Source organism: Staurois parvus, unplaced genomic scaffold, assembly GCF_062004578.1.
Source record: "Staurois parvus isolate SC_StPar_1 unplaced genomic scaffold, SC_StPar_1.0 ptg000169l, whole genome shotgun sequence".
NCBI lineage: Eukaryota > Metazoa > Chordata > Amphibia > Anura > Ranidae > Staurois > Staurois parvus.
The window spans coordinates 7485772-7513233 of NW_028317965.1; the positions used below are offsets into that span (position 1 = coordinate 7485772).

Here is a 27462-nt window from a genome sequence, read left to right on the forward strand (position 1 = left end):
CAAATGGTCATATTGTGAAAACTATCAGGACTATGGCTTAGCCGTAGACATTTTTAGTGACAGCAGGGATAGCTGAACGTGATATAAGATTTGTGTAGGTGGGCTTGAAAATGTGGGAGTGATGGCAATTTAGAAATTATATCCTGATTTTTTCAGCTCACATTCTAGTTTTGAACATTCCGCCATTCATTCCTATGGGACCAATTTCACCACAAAAACGGTGATATTTCGAGAACCATTCGGCGAAACGTTCCACAAAGTAATAGCACACCAATCGGGAACAATCCGCACGTTTCGGTATATATTACTGTCTATGTAGTGTAAAAACTGTGGGAGGAGTTAGGGTGGTAAATTTGGCTATAATAATAATAAGAATCTATATGTGAGATAACAGGGAGTGGTCGCCATGCAAGAAGACTTAATAATCGTATGACTACATTCTGCTTTAGGGCCAGCAGATGGCGCTCTCGTCTGCTTTTCATGTATGGCTTTGCCATTTTGATGACATTACTGAAGGAAGCCCATTGTCTGCAGAACTCGGGGAGCCGTCACAGTAGTGATCATTCCGTACTAGATTTTTATTAGACAAATGAAGATACAAAGCAAGCTGTAGAAATGTTTTGTTGTGTCAGAAATATTTTTTTTTTTATTGTAAAACAAAGATTGTATGCATCAGATACAAATTGTAATCTTAAAAATAAATGCAATTGGCAAAGTAAGCTGAAATGACAAACAACCCCACATTCTCCCCCCCCCCCCCCCCCTACATATGTATGACTTTGTCTTGTTGCCAATGCTTATATTAACCCTTTCCTCTCTCACACAGGTTTAAAACCTCCCCTATAAATGATATTTTTTGCCAGTCATTGCCGGGGTCACCTCTAAGGCCTCAGAGTCTGGAAAAGCTTGAACAGCAACAAGAAACACTAAAGGCACCAATTAAACCCAACAAAGAGGTATTTGTTTGAGGGCTGAAACGCTTGTTTGTGCTGCAGTGTGGTGTAGTACATGCATGCTAATGCAAGCGTTACCTTAAAATGATTCCAAAAGTTGTCATTTAAAATAACAAACATGTTATACTTCCCTGTACTGTGCAATGGTTTTGCTGATAGCAGCTCCGATCCTCTTCTTTTTGGGTCCCCCTTCTGGCAGTCCTGGCTCCTCCCCCCTGCTGAGTTCTCCCAATAGCAAGCCTCTTGCTATGGTAGCTGTGCTCCTGTGAATGGACATTTGTCCATTCACACACAGAGCGTGACTCAGCCACGGCCTCCACTTTCTCCTGGTTGTGATTGACAGCAGCAGGAGCCAATACAGTGTCTTGAAAAAGTATTCATACCCCATGTATTGTCATGTTACAAGCAAAAATGTAAATGTATTTTATTGGGATTTGATGCGATAGACCAACACAAAGTGGCACATAATTGTGAAGTGGAAGGAAATAGATAAATGGGTTTCAAAATGTTTTGCAAATATCTGAAAAGTGTGGCGTACATTTGTATTCAGCCCCCTTAACTGATACCCGTAACTAAAATCTTGTGGACTCCGGGGGGCTGAATACAAATGCACGCCACACTTTTCACATATTTATCTGTAAAGAATTTTGAAAACCATTTCTCATTTTCCTTCCACTTTACAATTATGTGCCACTTTGTGACCATCACATCAAATCCCAATGAAATACATTGACGTTTTTGGTTGTAACATGACAAAATGTGGAAAATTTAAAGGGGTATGATTGCTTTTTCAAGGCACTCTAGTTGTATGAAGCCAGTGAGGGAAGAGAGACACAGGAGAGTCGTCACTCTCATGCACAGCACTGGATCGTGATGGGGCTCAGGTAAGTAGAAGGGGGGCTGAGGGGAGAGCTGCACCCATTCTATGCATGAAGGTGAAAGACTTCTGCCTTTAGAACCACTTTAAAGTGACATTAAGCTTTGCAAACTAAAAAATTCTACTTAAGTATGTTCTTTTAACTTTAAAAAGTCCCTTCTGTTGCTCTCAAAATTTATATTTTGTTCTTTTTTTTTTTTTTTTTCCTGTTAGAGGGTGGCAGTGTTCAACATGGTCACACTGTATGTAGGAACATAGCCACCCTCTCTTGCTGGCTCCTGAGATAGACTATGGGATGTGTATTGTACAATAGAGCACAGGACCACACCTAATGTGCACTGCTCTTTCTGAATGGAAGTGAAGGGGGAAAAAGAGCAGTTTGGAAGCTCATGGAGGATGTTACAAAATGTGTGTTAATGCAGCTCACAAGAACAGACAAGTGTAACTAGGCCCTTAGTATTTATCATCCAATATGACACAGCTGGACATCTTTTAAGTGTTACTAAACCCGCAACAGTGAAATCCGTCTGTATATGCAGTAAAGCATGCTTTTTATACTTTGCAAGCTAAGGGGTTAATCCTCTGCATTGTGTTTTGATCCTGTCTTGTCTGATCCGCCCCTTCTACTGTCCCCAATCCATCTGCTGATAGTACAGCGCTCTAGGAGTCACTCTGCACATGCTCATTTTAATGTGTATTGCTAGAGAGGTTTTTTTTTCTTTGGGAGGGTGCATGTGATCAGCACAGGGCCAATCAGCACTGTCCAGACAGAGGGTTAGGGGTTATGCAGCCTCATAGGACAGTCAGAGGAGAATTAAAACTCCTCCTACAAGCTGGACACTGACAGAAATCACAAGACTAATACATACTGCTGATGAGAAAAGGTATTTAGCAGTTTATATTTTCTAAAATAATTGCATTTCAATGTTCTGTGTACTGTGGGAGACCAGATATAGTGGATGCAGGGTCCGGGGAGACCAGATATAGTGGATGCAGGGTCCGGGGAGACCAGATATAGTGGATGCAGGGTCCAGGGAGACCAGGTATAGTGGATGCAGGGTCCGGGGAGACCAGCTATAGTGGATGCAGGGTCCGGGGAGACCAGCTATAGTGGATGCAGGGTCCGGGGAGACCAGATATAGTGGATGCAGGGTCGGGGGAGACCAGATATAGTGAATGCAGGGTCCGGGGAGACCAGCTATAGTGGATGCAGGGTCGGGGGAGACCAGATATAGTGAATGCAGGGTCCGGGGATACCAGCTATAGTGGATGCAGGGTCCGGGGAGACCAGATATAGTGGATGCAGGGTCCGGGGAGACCAGCTATAGTGGATGCAGGGTCCGGGGAGACCAGCTATAGTGGATGCAGGGCCCGGGGAGACCAGCTATAGTGGATGCAGGGCCCGGGGAGACCAGCTATAGTGGATGCAGGGCCCGGGGAGACCAGCTATAGTGGATGCAGGGCCCGGGGAGACCAGCTATAGTGGATGCAGGGCCCGGGGAGACCAGCTATAGTGGATGCAGAGTCCGGGGAGACCAGCTATAGTGGATGCAGGGCCCGGGGAGACCAGCTATAGTGGATGCAGGGCCCGGGGAGACCAGCTATAGTGGATGCAGGGCCCGGGGAGACCAGATATAGTGAATGCAGAGTCATGGTTTTATTAACACTTTAATTATTGGCATGATCACATGACTAAACAATGTACTGATTGGCCCCTAATGTATATTGTACGATCACAAGCTTTGCGTGAACTCTTAAAGACAAATACCCAACCCCACCTCCCAAAAAATATTTAGATCTAACCCCACCAGAGACCGGAACAATTTTTCATGTGTTAGATCTACTGCGGGAGATGATAAAGTCCTCAGAGTATGTTTGTCATTGTATGTTCTGTACATGTAATTACAGGAAGAGAAACCATCTATGAAGGACAAGTTCTCCACCATTCACAAGCCGGTCACTGTGGGATCTCAACAGCATGTGACTGTGGGAACCACACACATCTCCAAGCTGACTGATGAGCAGCTGATCAAAGAGTTTCTTAGCGGATCGTACTGCTTTCATGGGGTAAGGAAGTCATTTTGGACTGTCCTGTATCTGTACTGTGCCAGGCTGTCTCCTGAATGTTTTGAAAGCTAGTAAAGTGTATGTCTCAGCAAAAAAAAAAGAGAAAATATTCGGTAAACTCCTTTTTCCCTTGTTTTGTTTTATTTTTTAAAATTGCTACAGGAGCAGAAAAATACCCATTGATCTGTCAGAAAGCTGTCAGTGAGCCCCTAATTTCATGTTAAGCTAACACAATGGGGGAGATTTACTAAAACTTGTGCACTCAGAATCTGGTAGCCAATCAGCTTCTAACTTCAGCTTGTTCAATTAAAGTGATACTAAACCTAAAAATGTTTTTTATCTTAATGCATTGCTTCCATTAAAACGTTTTTAAGTTCCCTGTGCTCCCCCTTCCAAAGGAGCCATTGGCTCTTGCTGCTTTCAATCAAGTGTGGTGAAGAGGAAGTGGTGGGTGGGGCTAAGTCCAGCTGTGTCTATGGAGCGCGGCTTCATGGCCACACAGGTTGGGATGCAGTGTTTGTCCCCATAGGAAACGGCTTGTTATGAGGGCACACAAAAAGGAGGAGCCAGAATCGCTTGTGAAGAGAAGGATTGGGGCCGCTCTGTGCAATGTCACTGTACAGAGCAGGTGAGTATACCATGTTTGTTATCTTAATAGAAAAAAAAATCCTTCCTTTCTTAACACTTTAAGCTTTGACAATAAAACCTGGAAGCTGTTTTCTATGCAGAGCTGCACCAGATTTTGCACTCTGGTTTTAGTAAATAACCCCCAGTGCCTCTGCTGCACTGAAATCATGAGCACCGTCATCAGCCTAGGCCTGTTCTTCCCATCTGGACTACAGGACCCCTCCCTCTTGTGTTATGGAGAGGGAGATGTATTCTGTACTTTAGCAAAGGACAACTCTTCAGGACAACACTGCTTGAACGTTTGGTGCAGCAGAGGAACTGTTGTCAGCTTACAACGATATGTTAAGAGCTGAGCGCTTTTCTGGCTCGCTGAGCTTAAGCAACTTTTCTTGTTAGATTGCATCTGAGTTCACCTTTGATTTGTATCGTCTTTTGGATTGTAAGCTCCAAGGATCAGGGCCCTCCTATCCCTCTTGTATTGAGCTGTATTGTTGCTGTATTGTCTCCCGTTATATTGTAAAGCGCTGAGCAAACTGTTGGCGCTATATAAATCCTGTATAATAATAATATATAAATCCTGTATAATAATCTATAAATCCTGTATAATAATAATAATAATATATAAATCCTGTATAATAATAATAATCTATAAATCCTGTATAATAATAATAATATATAAATCCTGTATAATAATAATAATATATAAATCCTGTATAATGTTGAAAAGTGCTTTGTCAAAGACCACCAACCCAGGGGTTTCGCCATAGAACCTGTGATGAGCCATTATTCTTCAACGGGATTCATATCTACCTTCTTCAGATGTTTTTCTGTACCTGCAGCTTCTTTTAAAGAGGCACATGTTGCTGATATATACTACCCAGGCATACACTTTAATGTTTAACTCCAGTCAAAACTTTTTTATTTTAGTTTTGGATAGCATAGGGAAGGTTTAGAAGCACTGCAGGGTTTTTAGTGCTGCCTTTGTCAGCATCAGATAGAGTTCTCTGTGTTTCCTGTACCTGACACACCATTGAAAATATAATCCACCTAAAATGAGGGGGAAAACATATCTCTGGACCATTGCCACAAAATTAAGATATCCTCTCTACTCTTCTGTTGAATGCTAGAAAATGTGGAATTCTCCCATACTTTGTGTCTCATTGACAATGACCCCCCAGGACAATATGGTTTGATTACAGACAGAAATAAAACCTGGCAGAGGTTCTAAACCTTCCTCCCTCTTTCCAGTCTATGTATTGGCTGGAATTATACTTTAAAACCCAGATAAACTCTTAGTTTAAAGCAGGCCTTGAAATTTCCACTCGCCTGCTCGCCAATGGCGAGTCGAAATTATGGTGGGGGTGAGTGTGTCCCCCAGGGCCGTCTTGCTGAGCAGGCTCGGAGCTCAGGCCGGATCAGTCATTGGCACTGGGAGCCGTCAGACTGCTCAATAGCTGAGCGCAGTGAAAGCAAAGGAAGGAGTGTGTGCTGTCCTCTCTGCCTCCCCCTAGAGTGCAGTACCCGGATCTGTGAGTGAACAACGAAGTACTGCAACTTTTTATAGGTGTGTGTGTGCGCCTGCCTGCCTAATTTCAGCTCACTCTGGTCACATGATCCTCTGTCAGCCAGTGGTGGCTTCAGGGGAGAGGAGAGAGCATTTAACTACGTGTGTATGTGTGTGTATCTGTGTATGCATGTACATGTGTCTGTGTGTGTATCTGTACATATGTCTGTGTGTATGTATGTGTGTGTGTACGTACATGTCTGTGTACATGTATGTGTGTGTGTGTACGTACATGTCTGTGTACATGTATGTGTGTGTGTGTACGTACATGTCTGTGTACATGTATGTGTGTGTGTACGTACATGTCTGTGTACATGTATGTGTGTGTGTACGTACATGTCTGTGTACATGTATGTGTGTGTGTACGTACATGTCTGTGTACATGTATGTGTGTGTGTACGTACATGTCTGTGTACATGTATGTGTGTGTGTACGTACATGTCTGTGTACATGTATGTGTGTGTGTACGTACATGTCTGTGTACATGTATGTGTGTGTGTACGTACATGTCTGTGTACATGTATGTGTGTGTGTACGTACATGTCTGTGTACATGTATGTGTGTGTGTACGTACATGTCTGTGTACATGTATGTGTGTGTGTACGTACATGTCTGTGTACATGTATGTGTGTGTGTACGTACATGTCTGTGTACATGTATGTGTGTGTGTACGTACATGTCTGTGTACATGTATGTGTGTGTGTACGTACATGTCTGTGTACATGTATGTGTGTGTGTACGTACATGTCTGTGTACATGTATGTGTGTGTGTACGTACATGTCTGTGTACGTGTGTGTGTGTGTGTATGTGTACGTACATGTCTGTGTACGTGTGTGTGTGTGTGTGTGTGTGTGTACGTACATGTCTGTGTACGTGTGTGTGTGTGTGTACGTACATGTCTGTGTACGTGTGTGTACGTGTGTGTGTGTACGTACATGTCTGTGTACGTGTGTGTACGTACGTCTGTGTACGTACATGTCTGTGTACGTGTGTGTACGTACATGTCTGTGTACGTGTGTGTACGTACGTGTCTGTGTACGTACGTGTCTGTGTACGTACGTGTGTGTGTACGTACGTGTGTGTGTACGTACGTGTCTGTGTACGTACGTGTCTGTGTACGTACGTGTCTGTGTACGTACGTGTCTGTGTACGTACGTGTCTGTGTACGTACGTGTCTGTGTACGTACGTGTCTGTGTACGTACGTGTCTGTGTACGTACGTGTCTGTGTACGTACGTGTCTGTGTACGTACGTGTCTGTGTACGTACGTGTCTGTGTACGTACGTGTCTGTGTACGTACGTGTCTGTGTACGTACGTGTGTGTGTACGTACGTGTGTGTGTGTACGTACGTGTGTGTGTGTACGTACGTGTGTGTGTACGTACGTGTGTGTGTACGTACGTGTGTGTGTACGTACGTGTGTGTGTGTGTGTGTACGTACGTGTGTGTGTGTGTGTACGTACGTGTGTGTGTGCGTGTGTGTGTACGTACGTGTGTGTGTGTACGTACATGTCTGTGTACGTACGTGTGTGTGTGTGTACGTACATGTCTGTGTACGCGTGTGTACGTACATGTCTGTGTACGTGTGTGTACGTACATGTCTGTGTACGCGTGTGTACGTACATGTCTGTGTACGCGTGTGTGTGTGTGTGTGTGTACGTACATGTCTGTGTACGTGTGTGTACGTACATGTCTGTGTACGTGTGTGTACGTACATGTCTGTGTACGCGTGTGTGTGTGTGTGTACGTACATGTCTGTGTACGTGTGTGTGTGTGTGTGCGTACGTACATGTCTGTGTACGTGTGTGTGTGTGCGTACGTACATGTCTGTGTACGTGTGTGTGTGTGTGCGTACGTACATGTCTGTGTACGTGTGTGTGTGTGTGCGTACGTACATGTCTGTGTACGTGTGTGTGTGTGTGCGTACGTACATGTCTGTGTACGTGTGTGTGTGTGTGCGTACGTACATGTCTGTGTACGTGTGTGTGTGTGTGCGTACGTACATGTCTGTGTACGTGTGTGTGTGTGCGTACGTACATGTCTGTGTACGTGTGTGTGTGTGCGTACGTACATGTCTGTGTACGTGTGTGTGTGTGCGTACGTACATGTCTGTGTACGTGTGTGTGTGTGCGTACGTACATGTCTGTGTACGTGTGTGTGTGTGCGTACGTACATGTCTGTGTACGTGTGTGTGTGTGCGTACGTACATGTCTGTGTGTGCGTACGTACATGTCTGTGTACGTGTGTGTGTGTGCGTACGTACATGTCTGTGTACGTGTGTGTGTGTGCGTACGTACATGTCTGTGTACGTGTGTGTGTGTGCGTACGTACATGTCTGTGTACGTGTGTGTGTGTGCGTACGTACATGTCTGTGTACGTGTGTGTGCGTACGTACATGTCTGTGTACGTGTGTGTGCGTACGTACATGTCTGTGTACGTGTGTGTGTGTGTACGTACATGTCTGTGTACGTGTGTGTGTGTGTACGTACATGTCTGTGTACGTGTGTGTGTGCGTACGTACATGTCTGTGTACGTGTGTGTGTGTACGTACATGTGTGCGTACGTACATGTCTGTGTACGTGTGTGCGTACGTACATGTCTGTGTACGTGTGTGTGTGTACGTACATGTCTGTGTACGTGTGTGTGCGTACGTACATGTCTGTGTACGTGTGTGTGCGTACGTACATGTCTGTGTACGTGTGTGTACGTACATGTCTGTGTACCTGTGTGTGTGTACGTACATGTCTGTGTACCTGTGTGTGTGTACGTACATGTCTGTGTACGTACATGTCTGTGTACATGTACGTGTGTCTGTGAGTGTGTATTTCTGTGTATGTACATGTATCTGTGTGTATACGTGTCTGTATGTGCCTGTGTGTGTATACGTGTCTCTGTACGTGTGTGTACCTGTCTGTGTGTGTACAGGTGTCTCTGTTTGTGTGTGTTTGTTGGTGGCGAGTAGCTCAGGACTTGAAATTTTAAACCCTGGTTTAAAGTACCTAAATAAATTCCAGGTGCAACAAAACAAAAGCTGTCCAATGTCTTACAGTGTCTTTTTTCTAAATTATCCACAGCCTGAGTTGAAGCAGAGCTCCAGTCAAACCTTAAAAAAAAATGTCAGCAGCCAGAAAAACTGTAGCTGTTGACTTTTAAAAAACAGCCACTTACCTGTCCCTGTTACCTGCATTGTGTTCACCGCAGCCGGTTTCACCAGGCGCCCTCTCTCCCCAGTACCAGCATCCTAAGTGTGGGCACCCCGCTGTGACAGCTTGCGGTTTCACAGCAAGGTGCCCACTGCGCATACGCAAGAGCTGCGCCTTGTGAGTGGTCCTGTAGTCTTCAGAAGATTACGGGGAGAGAGAGAGGACAACGTCCTCTTCTGATCACCTAGGTGGTTGCAGCAGAAGTGGGAGTGGGTAGCTGTCAATAAAAAAAAAAAAGATCGAGTACCCGTTCCCCCAAGGTGACATTTCCTCGTGGGGAGTGGGGGACCAGTACTTTTTTTTTTTTTTTTAAGTATTAATAGTTTATATATTAATATTAAATTAATAGTATTAATGTATTAATATTGAACATTTTCAATTATAACATTTGTCGTGTAGTCCGTGTAAAGGAGAAATAAAAATCAGAGCTTACAGAATTTATTTTTTATTTATTTCAGGTACTTCTATAGCGCCATCCATTTACACAGCGCTTTGTACATTCACATCGGTCCCTAACCCTCAAGGGGCGTACAATCTAAGGTCCCTAACTCACATTCATACATACACATACTAGGGACAATTTAGACAGGAGCCAATTCACCTACCAGCATGTATTTGGAATGTAGGAGTAAACCGGAGTATCCGGAGGAAACCCACGCAGGCACATTGAGAACATGCAAACTCCAGGCAGGTGGTGCCGTGGTGGGGAATCTACGTGAGGAACCTACGACCCTAGTACTGCCAGGCAGAAGTGCTAACCATTTAGCCACTGTGCTATCTTAAGTAAATACACAGGATGAAGATAACATCACCAAATAGTGGAACTAGTAGAGAGCGTATCAGCGCAGGGTTAAGTTTCTAGCTCCAATGGTCACCCAGGGACCAGTACTTAAAGCGGAACATCCCGTTTTGGGTGGAGCTCCGCTTTAAAAATCCTGTCCCCTGCCAACATCTGCAGACTCAGACCCTTGTTCTCTGTGCGGAAGCATCGTCTCCCTACAAAGGTCCAACATTCTCCCTACTGAGTCAGCCAGGGCTCTCCAATCAGTGGGGAGCAAGACCTTTGCTGAGTGCAGCGCTATAGGTCTGACTCAGCATGGGGCATTGAGGAGACCACTGCCTCCACACAGGGTCCAGGGGCCCGCCTATGCAGATCTTGGCAGGGGACAGGCTTTTCTACGTAGGCTATGCTGCTTTAGAAAGAATATTTAACTGTAGAACTTACTTTTGTTTTGATGTATCTGGAATGTATTAAGCTGATGGGCTTTAACCCCTTGACGCCGAATGTGTGTGTTTGTGCTGGGAGCGCACCGCATGGCGTGCTCCCAGCATGAAGGCCGAGGTGTCAGTGAGAGCCCCAGTTCCCTTTCTAATGATCAGGACCCAAGTCTCTCGATTACGGGTCACATGATCACTGTGATAGCCTCTGACTGGCTATCACAGTGATCAGTCACTGTGAAGCCCCCCTCCCCCCCTTGTTTTTTTTCTCTGAATGGAGGAGAGAGATGCATTGTATCTCTGTCCTTTCAGAGAGGAAAAAAAAGTGTGTGTTTAAAAAATAAATAAAATAATAAAAATACTTAGATCAAGGTTTGATCTAGGCCAGTGCCACGGTTAGTGTTTGACACTGATACTATTATTATTATACAGTATTTATACAGCGCCAAAAAGTTTGCTCAGCGCTGTACATTATAGTGGGGGACAGAACATGAGACAATACAGTAACAATACAATACACGAGGGGTTCGAGGGCCCTGCTCTTTCGAGCTTACAATCTAGGAGGGAGGGGATAGTGGTACAGGAGGAAGTGGCCGTGGGGGATGGAGTGGTAGGAGGAGAGTGGAGGAGATCGGCTGTTAGGTGAGGGCGGGGTAGGCTTCCCTGAAGAGATGGGATTTCAGGGTGCGCCAAAAGGTGAGGAGGGTAGGTGACAGTCTGATATATTGGGGTAGTGAGTTCCAGAGGATGGGGGAAGACCTTGAGAAGTCCTGGAGTCGGGCATGGGAGGAGGAGACCAGGGAACTAGAGAGTAGGAGGTCTTGTGAGGAGCGAAGAGTACTTGTTGGGTGGTATTTGGGTATCAGGTCGGTGAGGTAGTTTTGGGCAGTATTATGAATGGCTTTGTATGTCTGTGTTAGTAGTTTGAATTTAATGTGCTGGGCAATCGGAAGCCAATGGAGGGAATGATAGAGGGGGGTGGCAGAAAGTGGATGAGTCTGGCCGCTGAGTTCAGGATAGGCTGAAGTGGGGATAGCATGTGTTGGGGTAGGCCGGTGAGGAGGGAGTTGCAGTAGTCGAGTTGTGAGATAATAAGGGAGTGGATGAGTTGTTTAGTAGTGTCTGGGGTTAGGAACAAACATATTTTGGAGATGTTGCGGAGGTGGAGCCTGCATGAGTTTGCCAGCGATTGGACATGGGGCTAGAAGGAAAGACTGGAGTCTAGAGTGACACCTAGAACTTTGGCTTGCGGGGTGGGACTGATGGTGGCGTTGTTAGTCGTGATGAAGAGGTTGGGGGGGGGAAACTAAGAGCTCGGTTTTGGAAAGGTTTAATTTGAGGAAGTGGAGTGACATCCAATCTGATATATACTAATTTAAACATTAAAAAAAATAAATAAATAATCCTGACCATGACCTTTGACCCAGTTAGTGGCAGGAAAAAAAAGCAAAATGTGCACTGTTGATTCTGGGCCATACTATGGGTAAAAACAACAACTAACATACACGCACATGTGGTATCGCTCTGATCGTCTGGAGAAGGAGAAATTATTTAGGGAGTTGTTCTTTAGTGGTTGGTTACAGTGGTAGCAAGAAATATACAGCTAAATTTAAAAAAAAAATTATTTTCACTATTTTGGGTCTGTTTTCCTTTGATAATAAAAAAATCTGGAGATATCCATTATCATTTACCACCAAATTTGTCCTGAAAAAAACGAAGTATAGTCCACCTGCATGCACAGAATAGTTGCGGCGATATGTACGGTTTTGCTAACATGTCAAAGTTGCAAAATTGTACTTAGGCGTTAAGATTTGTTTTTCCCTTAGGCGTCAAGGGGTTAAGTAGTAGAGCCATTTCGTCTTTCAGGACAGCACCTTGAGAGACCTCGGCTCCTCCCCACCTGAGGAAACACCTCCACCCCAAATAAAACCTCTGTCACTCCCCTCCGAACTCAATTTTGGTGTTTCCTCCGGTGGGGAGACATCTTTGGAGGCCTCTCCAGGTGCTGTCAGGGGACAGCGAGACCTGGTGGGTTAGGGTGGAGACAGGGCAGTTATGGGATGAAGGCCGGAGAGCCGGCTGCTATCCCCCAGAAATGCAGTACAGTAGCCTTATGTGGCTTTGCTGACTCTCTCTGGTGACCAGGGTGAGCTAAGAAGCAGATTGATTTATGCTTTTGATTGCAATGTTTAGGAACCATTTCTACATGCTTTTTGTAAATGCAGAAAATGTTATTACATGCAGTCTGCCTTGTTTGGTTGGTGTGAGATCATTCACATTATTTACAATATTGCTTCTGTTTCTTTTCTTTCTATGATGACCTTCTCAGGGTGTTGGCTGGTGGAAGTACGAATTCTGCTATGGAAAATATGTTCACCAATACCATGAGGTAATTGCAATATTCACTACAACCAGGAGATGGCGCTAATGAGCCATGCATGCAGAGAGGCCGTTTTCACTGTTAGAAGCTTTGCTTTTCTGATCATCATCACACCACATAAAACACAAGAGTTATCCCCTTAAATATTGTGATTTGCCTTGTGTTACTGCATACATGAGTTATTTGATTTATGTCGTTTATTTCTGCAAGTGTGAGCCAATCATCTGTTTTGGTGTAGAACAAAGTAGGAGTTTGCTCCATTAACCCCCCTGGCGGTATTCCCGAGTGTAGCTCGGGGTAAAGTTTCAGCACCACAAGCGGTAACCCCGAACTACACTCGGGAATATCTTGCAGCGCTGCTCCGGGATCTCTTCTTCACTTACCTTGTCCTGCTCTCCCGCAATGTCTCTCCTGCAGTGTCCCCTGTAATGTCCTCCAGTCGATGCCGGCATCTGTCTTCTGGGTTCCTTTCCCTGCGACGTCGGGACGTACGGGGGACAGAACGGCGGGAAACTTAAAAATGTGAAAAAGTGACATTCACTAAATACACTAAAATCACATCGTATAACATTCCTGTATCAAACCATTTCACATACATGTTGTCCCGAGTGCTTTGTCCGGCGCCCTGCCTGCATTTTTACTGTTCTTTCTGCCTGGAAACTGAGAAACGTCCATGGCGTCCAAAAAGCGTCCCTTTAGGTCAAAAGCAGTTTTAGACCAACTAGAGAACAGCGATAGTGAATTAGAACCACTTGCAGAATTGAGTGATAATGATTTGTAGGGAAATTCCTCATCAGACACTGAAAACGATTTTGCGACTTTGCTCAGTGATGTGCGAACTTGGCGCTCTATTTCAAATTTCAGTGTTTTTGGTTTGATTATATTATTGAATTACATTTATTATTATATTATTATTGTTATGATTATTAAATCATAATTTATGATTTCGTTTTTCAAATTTTAACATACCCGGGATGTTTACTAGACTCTTGATCGGACAGATTTCAGTGAGTTATTCCTAAAAATTACAGGCCTACAATAAAAAAAATACATATTTCCATGCAAAAAAAGTACCGCTTTGAGCACAGAAATATGAACATAATCAGACCGCTAGGGAGGCTACTGGAAAGTAAAAACAAGGCTGGATAAAGTTCTATGAGCTAGGAAGTGGGCGCTGGCTGCTACAGAATTGATCAGGGTTTGTTGAGAAGTATTCATTATAGTCATTGACAGCATGACTGGCACCTGGATTCTGCCTTCGTTTTTTCACTTTGACTTTAGACATGTTTGAAAGCCTGATATTTTAGGAACAGAAAACAGCACAGTAGATGGTGCAGGTGATGCCAACAGATGTTGAAACGCTCTCGTTAGGTTGCCAGCAATAGGAGAGATGCAAGCCAAGATGGATACTTTGAGGTGGACACTAAGAGAACCAAAAGAGAGGAAACTGTAAAGACCTCCTAGACTGGTATGGAAGGGAGATTGAAAGTGTATTCTGGGTAGTATAGTAGTACCTCCACAGGGCAAAAATTACATTAAAGCATAAAGCGTAATCAATGGGCTCTATATGACGAAGTTACTTAGTCAGTCTGGCTGAAAAAAGACAAAAGTCCATCCAGTTCAACCATTAAAAAAAAAAAAAAAAAAAAAGTATAATCCTACACCCACAGTTGATCCAGAGGAAGGCAAAAAAAAAACCCAGCAAAGCGTGATCCAATTTGCTCCTGTAGGGAAAAAATTCCTTCCTGATCCCCCGAGAGGCAATCTGATATTCCCTGGAATATCTGAACAGTTCATTATGTCCATAATAGGCACATCAAGGGTTAACTCAGGTGGACTTAGTGCAGCACCTCATCATATAGGAGTACCTGTAGTACAACAGATACAAGAGGACGCGATCTAAGTGCAGCATACTAGGTCTTAATAAAACCAAAGCTTGAAAAAGAGGCATTACTGCTTCACAACATGTAGCCAAGCCTGCCTCCCGACATCTGACGATTCTCATTCTTAGATTGTCTTCCCTAGACAAGGATTGCATGTATACCAGTGGATACCCTTCATTACTTGGTTTGGGCTCAGATTGCTTTGTTCAGCAGTGCCATCTGATGAATGCTTGGCCATTGTTTTATTTTATTAATACAGACATGCTGCACTTAGAACGCTCCCTTTTGTATTTTATTTGTAATACCTCCTTTAGGGATATTGTAAATTTATATATATATATATAGATATATATATAGATTGTCTGTATGTGGTGTATTCTCATGTTATTGACTAGGCCAGAATAGGGCTGAGCTAGATATATTTTACACAACAAAAGCATAGCCAAGGACTCGCTATGTTAATTTTCTGCAAGATCCCCTTGGCACTCAGGGGCCAACTTGTTACATTTCAAAGGAGGTAATTTGCAAACTTTCAAGGGTGATAGAATGCAGATAGCTCAGTTAGACTTGAAAAGACTTGGTCAACATTTACCATCTAATAACAAGAAAAGGGGTATTAAGTATGGCAAATAGCATTCTTCAAAGGATAACTTGTTTTTCTAGTAAAAGAATGCAGTTTAGGAAATATCTGGACAACTTTAAATAGAATTATGACTGCAGCTGTCCAAGCCCAAAAGGCATTACCCATCACCCAGAAGATCAACGAGGCTCCTAAAAGTGGCGAATCGGAGTGCTTGTCATTGTACTGAATGGGAAAAATGTATATTAGGGAAGCTTCTTTTTGGTTAAGTTGTGACAGGAGCAAGGGGTTCTCTGAAGGTTTCTAATGAATTGCATCTAAGTATCCTGTCATCTGCCTTGTCTGTACCTCTGTCTTCTGAACTGATTAAATGCTTCTCTCTGGAAAAGAACTGTTGGACTAGTTGCTGCGGGAAAGTACATTTATAAATATACACTGGTCATCCTTCTCTTAATTAATAGAAGACAACACCTTCCTTGCACAGACTTTTTTTGGGACCATACCCCCTTCATTACTCTAATAAGGAAGCATGGCCCCAAAAGATGTCAGTGCAGCGGAGGTACTGTACTAACCAGGCGGGGGCGGACTGACAACTCATGGGTCCCCCGGGCAATAGGGGATCATGGGGCCCCTATGTCTTTGCCCAACTCAAAAAAGCCTATGAAAAAGGTACCAGGGGCATCTCATGGGGCCCCCTACTGACCCCAAGTCCTCGGGCAGTGCCCGAGTTTTCAAATGGTCAGTCCGCCCCTGTACCCAGGATTCATTTTCAACCCTTTCTGGACATCTTGGGGCGCCTCTTTAGTTTCTTCCTGTTGGTTCTCCCAGCATCCACCTCAGAATATCCGTCTCTCCTATTTCCAGCAACCTAACAAACGTTGTGGAGCATCTGTTGGCATTACCACGGGATAGTTTTTTCCCGGTAATATGCCTTGACAAAGTCACTTTGTCAGTGTATTGGTGTTTTATCTGCACTATCCAATGCACTCTGGGTTTTTTTTTCTATTTTTGCAGCAAATATGGCCTTCAGATTTATACAAAGCTTACGATTACAAGATTAGTCAGATTTTCCTTGGTACCAGTGCAATTCACTACATTTAAAGCCCAAATCCATACTGCATGGATCATCAGCTCATTTTTGTCTAGGGGATTGGAGAAAGCTTATACTCACCCGATCCTCCACTCCCCCACAATCCGGCGGTGAACTGTTCATGTCCAGGCAGGTCTAAGGGCGGGATGACGTCCGGAACAGTCCACCACACAAGACCGGGGGGTGTTCTGTAGGGAGGGTCAAAGGATTTTGTAGGGAGGGTCAAAGGATTAGGTAAGTGTAGCTCCATTCTTCAATCCCCTATACAAAAATGATCAGTTGACCCATGCAGTGCAGGCACAGCCCCACTGCATTGGAATATTTTTTCTTTTTTGCCTGGATTTGGGCTTTAAAGATTTAATTAACTGAAATCTAATATTTTGATTTTAGTTAGATGGCTGTAGGTTTACCTGTCAACTGGATTCTTGTATACCTCAGGACTCCAAGTAATAACATCTCTGCACTGGTGACACTGTACTGGTAGGGTGACAGTATGTAAAAAAAAAAAAACAAACCATAAATAATATAAAAACAATGTTAAAAAAAGTGTAATGTTTAAAAATTATAATGTTTGGTTATAAACTAATTTTGTTTTTGTTTTTTTTACTAAAAAGATAACGGAATAAATTTTGGGCAAGATTGATGATGAAATATTATTTATTTGCAAAATTTTATAAGAAAAACACTTTTTTTTCAAAATTTTTGGACTTTTTCATTTACATAGCAAAAAAAAATAAAAATCCCATAAATGCCATCAAAATAAAGCTTTATCTGTCTCAAAAAAATGCTACAAAATTCATATGGGTACAGTGTTGCATGACCGTGCAATTGTCATTCAAAATATGATAGCGCTGAAAGCTGAAAAGTGGCCTGGACAGGAAGGGGGTGAAAGTGGTGTCCGGACTGGAAGTGGTTAGCTGCAGGCGGAGGGCACATGTGTCCCGTGTAGCCCTGCTGACGGCAGTTTGTCAGACTGAGAGGCCAACAGCTGCTGTAAATGGACAGGGCAACGAGCCATACTTGTGTTTAGGACATTGCAAGATATCTGCGTTCCGAGCGTTCATCTCTGGGTGCAGACTTCCCTAAACATAACTACGGCAGGGTGCACCGTCCACCTGCAGCAGATGTCAGACTCCCAAGAGTTTGTCAGATTGCTGGCAGTGAGGATGGACAGGACCCCCTGTGCCCCCTCCGCCTACAACTGAACGCCAGAGCCCCATACACTGGGGCTAAATATCCAGTGTGCACGGGGCCTTAATTTGTGGTGAATAGGAGGAGCCATCCAAGACATCTAGGAAACTACCGGTATATTCTGCTAACCAGCTTCTTTGAAATGTGTTTTTGGGTGACGCTTTTGAGTAGACCAGCTGTTTCAGAACTTGTCTGCTGACCGCAGCTGACAGATAATTTTTACATTTAAACACATTTTATTTTGTAGGATAAAGACAGTGGCAGAACTACACTTGTTGTTGGTCAATGGAAAGAAGAGCAACATCTAGACTGGGCAAAGAAGAATGCTGCAAGACTGTTCCACCCTCCAGGAGACGGGGTCCAGACTGTGAGGCAAGTCACTGTTCTCACGCCAAAGATTAGGGGTGCCGCTCCAGGCTCCTGTCTGTCCAAGTTTGGTAACACACTAAAAAGTGCAGGCTAAGGGAGAGCTCGTCTCAGCTCAGTAGGTGCAAGCATAAAAAACGAACATCCCAGGTACTGAATATACAGAAAAAGCCAACAATTTCCCCCCACGGAGAGACCCTACACAGACCAACACCCCCCTACCCACAAAGAGAGCCTGACATTGACCAACACCCCAGCCCCCCCCACCCAAGAAAACCTTCCATTACCACCACCCCCCATACCCTGGCAAACCCACCCCAGCAAGAGATTAGACACTCACCTTCACAGCTCTGGAAATCCCCGGGAACAAGAGTCAGGCTCTGCATACACCATCAAGCAGCCCGCAGCCTCTCTCAGATCCCGCCTGGTCTCCGTGCTGCGTATGTCCCTTCTCCCTTTCCTTCTTTCAGGGGACGGCGCTGCCCCCCCTGAAAAAATGCTGCTGCTCCCCTTTAAAATGCCGCCCTAGGTAAATGCCTTGTTTGCCTTGTGGTAAATACACCCCTGCTACTGATGCGTTTTGTCCCACCCACGGGGCTTAGTAATGACGCAGCCTTGTGAGTGGGGAGAAATGTCAGAGCTTGGCCTGAATGGATTCTGGGCTGGTCTGCTTTTACTACAGAAATTGTTGGGTTTTGCTGGATGTTTGGCACCTGGGATGTTCCTTTTTTTTTTCCCCAGGTCACTGTACTACTACATGTCCCTCTGTTTAGTAAAATGTTCAAGAACATGTGAAGGAGTAGGTTACGCATGTCTTGAGCCTCTTTATTACATTAGTATAATGCCCTGTGACAGCATTAAAGCAGCATTTTTTTTTTAAATATATTTTTAATTATTGCCTTAAATATTCTGATCCGCTGTAGCAGATTAAGAGGCCAATTTTTAATCCTTTAGAGCATGGGTGTCAAACTGGCGGCCCTCCAGCTGTTGCCAAACTACAAGTCCCATGAGGCATTGCAAGATTGACAGTTACAAGCTCCCAAAGGCAGAGGCATGATGGGACTTGTAGTTTCACAACAGCTGGACAGCCACCAGTTTGACACCCCTGCTTTAGAGAAGAGACTGTGTGGCTGAAGTATCTAGAATCTAAGTGATTTCATCTTTCACATTCAAATGTATTAAAATGAATCCGTAATTATTAAAGGCTAAGGTCACCTTTATGGGGGAAAAAAAACAGGAAAATTGTTCATTTATTTGTTTTTGCAGGAGTCTGCAAAGCATTGCAACCATGATCCGTGGAGGGTGGGTGCAGTGTCGGCCTCCTGCAAACTCTTCCTCCAGCTGGAGGCCATGTCATTGAACTACGAGCAAACTGATTACTGTGCTGGTGATTTATTGAGTACTACAAGTCCGCTGGATGCGGTGGAACATGGGACCTGTAGTTAAAGTGGAGTTCCACCCAAAAGGGGAAGTTCTGCTTTAAAGATTGGTCTCCCCTCTCCCCATTAAGGATTGGCACCTTTGGGGAGCGGGGGGGGGGGAAGTGGGTACCCAAAATTAACAGGTACCCGCTCCCACTTTCGCGGCGATTGGAAGCGGAAGTTGTCCTCCTACCCTCCCTCCCCGTAGTCTTGTGGGACACGTGACAAGTCCCAGAAAATGACAGGGCCATTCAGGAAGCGCAGAGCTTCTCGTGCATGCGCAGTGGGTGCCAGGCTGTGAAGCCGCAAGCTGTCACACACTGAAGATGCCGGCACCTGGAATACAAGACGGACAGTGAAAGGGGCTGCAGGGGGGGCACCGTGGGATCGTGGGACAGGTAAGTGGCTGTTTTTTAAAAATCGGCAGCTACACTTTTTGTAGCTGCTGACTTTTATATTTTTTTACAGTGTGAGTGGAACTCCACTTTAATTTACTCTCAAATCAATGTAATCAATTATGAGAGTTTAACCCCCTGTATGCTAGGTCCCAATGAAAGTAATGGGAAACTACTTCATCAATTATTCTCAGCGGATTTCAAGCCCGGTTGAAGTCCTGCACTTTTTTTTTTTTTTCCTTTTAATAGACCTGTACTGCTGTATGGTATTGTTTTTGACTAGTTTTTCACTTGTAAAATACCTTTAAAAATTAGTTTTCCTTTACAATACATTTTCCCTCATGTATCCCAGTGTCCCCTGTATATTAAAAAAACACTACTCCGGTTTTGAAAAAGAAGCTTCTTGTGACGGGAGTGACTTTTGGGGGTGGGGGGACCGCTTGGTCAGCTCATGTCCCCCTCATTATGTTTAACCCACCCTGTGCCTGTTTAGGGGTACAGGGTGTGAATGTCCCAGTATTGTGCTTTTGAGTGTTGTCCTTTTGTCTTTGTTCTCAGCCATGTGGCTGTCCATTGTTTGTTTGCCATGTGCTACCCCCCATTGTGCTGTGTCTTCCTGTCCAGCCAACTATTATGGGATGCATGTGTCCTTGTATTGTCCCTGCCATATGGTTGCCTATTGTTCTATGCCATGTGCTTCGTCCCATTGTTCTGTGTCTTGGTGGGATGGGGCGGGCTGATGATGTATTTCCTGTTCCTGGTTGTGTTTCCCCGCCCTCTGTATATATCCTGTGTTTTGTGTTAAAATAAAGAGAGTTGGCTTCCTGTGTTAAGAAGAGCTGGGTGCTGTCTGTTTCCTGAGGGATTTCAAGGGTGTGGTCCGTGGATGGTGTTCGGACAGGGGAAGCTCTGGTATAATGGAAAAACTCAGTGCAGTCTGGGTTCCGGTTCCGTTACACTTCTATTCAATGTCATACCTGTAGGCCAGCCTGCCACAAGCCTGTCCAAAAAACTCCTAGGTAGGCGCATTTTAGTAAAACTGGTTTCCTACAACATGTTTTTCAGAATGGTGTCTCATTACTATGGCGAAGGAGATATCTGTGACTTCACGAATAAGCCAAGACACGTCATAGTAAAACTAAAGTGAGTATATTGTGTGTGTTCTGCTTTATAACAGGCTGTGTATATAGCAGGATGTCACTTATGTTGGTGTGATTGCTGTTCTTCTCTTTGTGATAGGTGTAAAGAGTCCGAGTCCCCACATGCTGTTACTGTATATATGCTCGAGCCACAAACCTGCCAGTATGTTCTCGGGGTAAGTACAGCTTTCTCACTTCATACTAAACGATCAGTGAAAAGTTAGCTTTTAAGAGGCCTGATCATATAGATTGTGTAGAAAATGGAACTAGATTTAAAGCGAACCTTCTCTCACTTTTACATATTTATTGCATGCTAACCCCCCCCCACTCCCAATATCCTTTACATTCCTTCAGTAAATCACAAAAAATTAAAAAAAATATTTGGGGGATACCCTTTTTTCAGCTTCTGCCTTTCTTGACTAGACGAGAATGACATCCCCCCACCATTCCTGGTATTCCTGGGATACCTATGCCATGCATCCCAGTAGGCTTTGAGGCTATTTAGAAGACACTGCACATGTGCAGTGTCATTAGGGGGCTGGCTGCTAGGACTTTTCAATAGACAGCTTCCTGATTATGTCAGCAAAAAAAGATGATGGTGTGGGGCCCAGCCTGGGTGGCAAACATGCCCCCCCCCTCCTTCCCCATAGATACAATAAAAAAAATTAGTGTAGACATGAATACATACATTTTTGTGAATCGCTTATAAATTTACTCTACTCGTGATTTTTTTAAAATGTTATGTCGATTATTAGTAATGCCATTGGAAGGATAATTTACCCAAAACCAATTTTTCTGGATTCTACACCCTAAATTACCTGCCACCTTGTTTTAGGGTATTCTAGTTGTCCAGGAAAATATTCTTATAAATGTCTCTTCTAAAATCTTCTAGTTTATGGACAGCATAACTCTTCCAATTAAAGGAAACCTGCAATAGTTTCCTGTCTCTGCCTTCAGTATTTTGCGACGAACTGGTCAAGAACATAAATTCTAACTATAAACTCATATTTGAATCAGAACTTTAAAGTAATAAAGGCATTGAATCAATATGACAGCCAGGCAACTGGCATTTTCGTGTTAGCTGGGATACCAGAGTCAGATTGCCATACTCAAGCTTTTTAAAAAAAAAAAAAGGTCCTAAAAGAAACAATCATTTGCAGAAGGATTTCCCCTTTTAACCCTTGCTAGTGCTATATGCCAACATATTTGTTGTCTGAAGTGCCATTCAGTGTGTTTTCATACAATGTCTTCAGGTGGAATCTCCGGTGATATGCAAGATTCTGGATACTGCTGATGAAAACGGCCACCTTTCAGTTCCTAACTGATAATCAAAATCATACTGAAAAATCTTCTGGGATTGTGATGGGTTTATGAGATTTCCCAATCTTCTGGGACCTGAATCAGCGGGATCAACACTGTACAAAGGAGAACTGTTCTAAGATTTTGTGTATATGTGTGTGTATATATTGGAAATACAGATTTTAAATACAAATGGCTTTTTTTTTATCCACTAATAGGTTTACTAAAGAGGTACAACTCTAATTCCAAAATAGTTTGGACGCTGTCTAACATAAACACAGTATAAACCCACATTTATTCACAGTAGAAAACATATCACATGTTTAAAGAAAATGGACCATTTTATAATTTTGAAATTGATGACAGCAACATGTCTCAAAAATGTTGGGACAGGGCAACAAGAAACTGGCAAGTAAGTGGTACTAACAAGGAAGAGCTGGAAGAACATTTTGCAACTAATTGGTTTAATTGGCTACAGGTCAGTAACATCATTGGATATAAAAAAAGCATCTTAAAGAGTCAGTGTCTCAGACGTAAAGATGGGCAGAGGTTCACCAACCTGTGAAAAGCTACACTTTGAAATTGTTTGACAATTTTAGTAATGCTCCTTGATGTAAAATTGAATAGACTTTAAATATATCATCTTCTACAGTACATAATATCTTCAAAAGATTCTGAGAATTGAAATATTGGATGCCCATAATCTTCTTGCCCTCAGATTGCACAACATATTAAAAAAATTGCATGATTCTGTGATGGACATCACTGAATGGGCTCCGGAATACTTCCAAAAGTCCCTGGCTGTAAACAGAGTTCGCCGTGCCATCCAAAAATACAAGGTAAAGCTCTATGATGCAAAGAAGCCATATCTGAACGTGGTTCAGAAACGCCGCCGTCTTCTCTGGACCAAGGTTCATTTAAAATGGTCTGTTGCAAAGTGTAAAACTGTTCTTTGATCAGACAAATCAAAATGTAACATCCTTTTTGACATCCATGGGTGCTGCATCCTCCAGACTAAAGAGGAGAGGGACCTTCTGGCTCGTTATCAGCACTCCGTTCTAAACTTACTATTATTATACAGGATTTATATCGTGCCAACAGTTTGCTCAGCACTTTACAATATAAAGAGAGGCAATACAGTTCAATACAAGAGGGATAGGAGAGCCCTGCTCCTTGGAGCTTACAATCTAGGACCCTGCATCTCTGATGGTATGGGGTGCATTAGTATGTAAGGAATGGGCAGTTTGTACATTTGGAAAGGCACCATCAATGTGTAAAGATATATCCAGCTTTTAGAGCAGCTTATGCACAAGCAAGAATGGGACAACATTCTTCTCCAAAAACTCCAGCAATTGGTCTCCTCAGTTCCCATTTACAGAGTGTTAAAAGAAGAGGAGATGCTATACCATGGTAAACATGGCCCTGTCCCAACTTTTTTTTTGAGACGTGTTGCTGCCATCAATTTTCAAAATGGCCTTTTTTTCTTAATGTGAACATTTTCTCAGTTTAAACATTTGATATGTTTTCTATTGTAAATAAAATATGGGTTTATGAGATTTGCAAATCGTATTCCGTTTTTTTATGTAGATTTTGCAAAGCGTCTCACCTTTTCCGGTTGTAGATTCTGATCACATTAAAAAGCGCCGCCAGTCAGTGTCCAGCAGTGCCGCCTATCAGTACCCATCATCAGTGCCGCCTATCCATGCCACCTCAGTGCTGCCTATCAGTGCAGCCTCATCAACGCACATCAGTGATGGAGAAAAATTACCTGTTTGCAAAATTTTAGAATAGAAACAAAGAAACCTTTTTTTTTTTTTTTTTTTTTTTTTTTTGCTGTTTTTTTGTTTATAGCGCAGAAAGTAAAACACCCAGCGGCAAGTAAATACCACCAAACGAAAGCTCTATGTGTGAGAAAAAAATGATAAAAATTTCATATGGGTACAATATTGCATGACTGCGCAATTGTCATTCAAAGTGCGACAGCGCTGAAAGCTGAAAATTGGCCTGGGCAGGAAGGGGGTATAAGTGCCCGGTAGGCAAGTGGTTAAGAACATAAAGGAATAATCATAACTGATACCTTGCAAATTAATGAACAATGTATGCAAAAATAAATTCTTATCAACACCCGCCCTCAATCCCCTAGTGCAGTTTCCGTGTTCTCTCTAGGTGTGCGCTTGCCCTCTAAAATCTCCATTTTGCTGGATGGGTACTTGACCATGCTCCCTGTGGTCAGGCTTTGGTTGTGGAGTTGCGGCACACACTGACCTGCATATCTCTTCTGGGACTACATACCTCAATACATTAATGAATCTACACTTGCCACACGCTAAAATGTGGTCACCGTTGTGTGCCGGTGGTGGGGAGCGGTGCCTTGCATTATTACAACATAAAGTACTGTTTACCTTTTTTTTCCCCCTGCAACGCATTGAAGTCACCTATCTGTTTCTGTACCACAGTGGTGCATGTAAATGAATGAAATGTCACTGTGACTTTTCAGTAAAGTTAAAGCCCAACTCCAGGAAAATAAAAAATATCCCCTTTTCCAGTGGCACTCTTACCACCCCTCCCCCCGGATTGCAAGGGTTAAAGCGATTCTAAAGGTTCATTTTTTTTTTTTTCCCGGGAAAATAACAAACCTGTTATACTTACCTACTGTGTGCTGAGGTTTTACACAGAGCAGCCTGGATCCTCCTCTTTTCGGGGTCCCCTCAGACTCTCCTGGCCCCTCCTTCCTGTCAGGTGCCCCCACAGCAAGCAGCTTTCTATGGGGACACCCATTGCTCCATGTGGCTTGTGACACACGGAGCGACGGCTGTGAATCACAGTAGCGGGAGCCATTGTTGTCTTAGCCAATGAGGAGGCAGAGACCCAGGACAGTTGTGCACATCGCTTAATCATGATGAAGCTCAGGTAAGTATTGGGGCTGGGGGCAATGCTGCACACAGAAGGTTTTTTTACGTTCATACATAGACTGCATGACGGCAAAAAAAAACCTTCAGCCTTTACAACCACTTTAAATGCAGTCTAGGAACAGAGGATTAGGGGTAAATACTCCAGCACTGCGACTGTTCCCTGCAGCCTGCTCTGGAGGTTGCACTCCAGCCTCCTCTGCATCCCATACAGGGTTAGTGTCCTTATATTGTATGTCATGATGCTGAGACTGTACCCACAGATGGGAGTTTTGGGGTGGGAGAAGGGAGCGCTGAAGCTGGGGGTGTAAGGTAAGTGATAAAGCCACATCAACCTAGACATAAGCAGTCTGGGGGGAAGGAACCACTGAAAGGGTGGATATTTTCATTTGGGCCTGAAGTAGGGTTTTGACTGTATGACAAAGTGACATTTCATTCATTCCTATACACTGCAGCTCAGCTGCACTGCAGAAATGAATGGTGACTTGAGCTTCAGTGCATTGTAGAAAAATGCATGTCTACATTTTTCCACATCACAATGCAACCAACCTGAAGGTAGTGTAAACAGGGCTCATAGAAATCAATTGTTTTTTATTTGCCTTTGTAGTGACTAGCATTGACCAGGTACATAAAAATATCAGTGACCCCCCCCCCCCCCCCCCCAATAGCTGCTGCAAAGTGGCAGAATCATAGACATTGCAGTGGGACCGTAATCTGTTTTGTGTAATGCTTCTTGCTGACTTTGTTCAAAGTCACCTAAAAATCCCCTTTCCTGACAGCTCCATGTCAGCACAGCCGGGTAATGACTCCACTACCCCCCCTCCCCCCATGCTTCCAGGACCTAACTCATACATTTGAGCACACCTGCAGTCTCAGCGTTCCTCTTTTTTCCTCCCATGTGCAAGACCTAGGTGTGCTCCTCTACATGGCTGGTGTAAAGGGCTGGCTGTCTGTCCATGCGTGTGGGTTTCAGCTGGACGCGGTCCCTGGTGTACCCGCTAAATTACCCATAATCCAGAGAGCCTCACTGCTGGTCCTTGTGTTGGCTTTTATCACGGCCTTGCCTGGGGTCCGCTGGGTCAATGTGAAGTGGGCAGCGGTGTCAGCAGAGTCCCCTGTAGGCACGCACACCCGCGCAGTGCCAGTGTCTAAAGTTGGATGCTGCAGGTTGGGTGAGCTAAATGTAAAAATGCTTTGTATCCAAATTAATACTGCATTGCTGGCTATTGTTGTGCCTTGCTCTCTGCAGCCGCTGTGCATACCCTGAGCTCCTCCACAGATAGTACCCTACATAACGGGTGTACAAAGTAATACTTTGTCTGTTCACACATGGCATTAACCCTTCGGTAGCTTCTCATGTTTGCGTTACTATTGTGCCATTATGCCAAACCCCTCTAAAGACCAGCATCCCCAGAGAAGGTAGAGGAGTTAACAAACAAGCAGTACTGGGGTTACTGTGACTGATCCCCACAAGTGTTACATTAAATCTGTATATCATACAACAGTGAGTGGTGCAGCCCTGTCCACACAAAGAGCGTGCATCCAATTACTGTTTTTTTATTTCACACTTCTATAGTGGCGAGTAAGTAAAGATGCTATTTTGGAAGATCATTGCATCCTATTGTACCTCGCTCTCCTTTTTTTTTTGATCCCCACTACAATTCAAAAGCTTACTGTCTTGCATAATTGAAATGAAAGGGCAGTGAGACCTCACATGAAAATGACAGGACCCAGTATGCCGTTAATTCTGCCTTTATTATGTGAGCCATTGTGCTTGCCATTGGCAGATTTGTGAAAAAAAAAAAGGACAAGCACAAAAAGGAAACTCCACCATTATACTGAGACTTCAATGTCTAGTGAAGTCCTGATTAGGGAGATTGAACATATTGTGAGGCAAGCCATTGTTAAACAGTACAACCAGGTATTGACCAAATTCAAATCCAAACCTCCCTCTCCTGCTCTGGAGCATATCACAGCATTTTTTTTACTCTGTTCTTGTAGCCAGAAATAGCTTTTATCACTCCCTGTGATGCCAGAACCAGGCTTGTAAAATTCTAGCAAAGGTTCTGCTGGGAGCTCAGTTACTATTGACATAGGCAAGCCTCCGAAAGCCACACTCTCCAACCGCTTTATTAGGCACATCTGTTCAATTGCTTGGTAACACAAATTGATAATCAGCCAATCATATGGTAGCAACTCAATGCATTTAGGCATCTAGACATGGCGAAGACAACTTGCTGAAGTTCAAACTGAGCATCAGAATGGGGAAGAAAACACAAAATTGAATGACAGATACTTACC

General features: G+C 43.7%; 1 protein-coding gene across 1 annotated transcript in view; it reads left to right on the plus strand.

Moving 5' to 3' along the window:
* ERLEC1 (endoplasmic reticulum lectin 1) overlaps positions 1-22445 on the plus strand; it is a 52719-nt gene extending 30274 nt beyond the window's left edge. Inside the window, exons 8-14 of the mRNA XM_089676466.1 lie at positions 827-956; positions 3739-3897; positions 12838-12897; positions 17880-18004; positions 20880-20957; positions 21054-21129; positions 22207-22445. Of these exons, the coding sequence (XP_089532592.1) occupies positions 827-956; positions 3739-3897; positions 12838-12897; positions 17880-18004; positions 20880-20957; positions 21054-21129; positions 22207-22278 (700 nt within the window). The 3' untranslated portion in view covers positions 22279-22445. The remainder of the gene's footprint in view (positions 1-826; positions 957-3738; positions 3898-12837; positions 12898-17879; positions 18005-20879; positions 20958-21053; positions 21130-22206) is intronic.
* The last annotated feature ends 5017 nt before the right edge of the window (positions 22446-27462 follow it).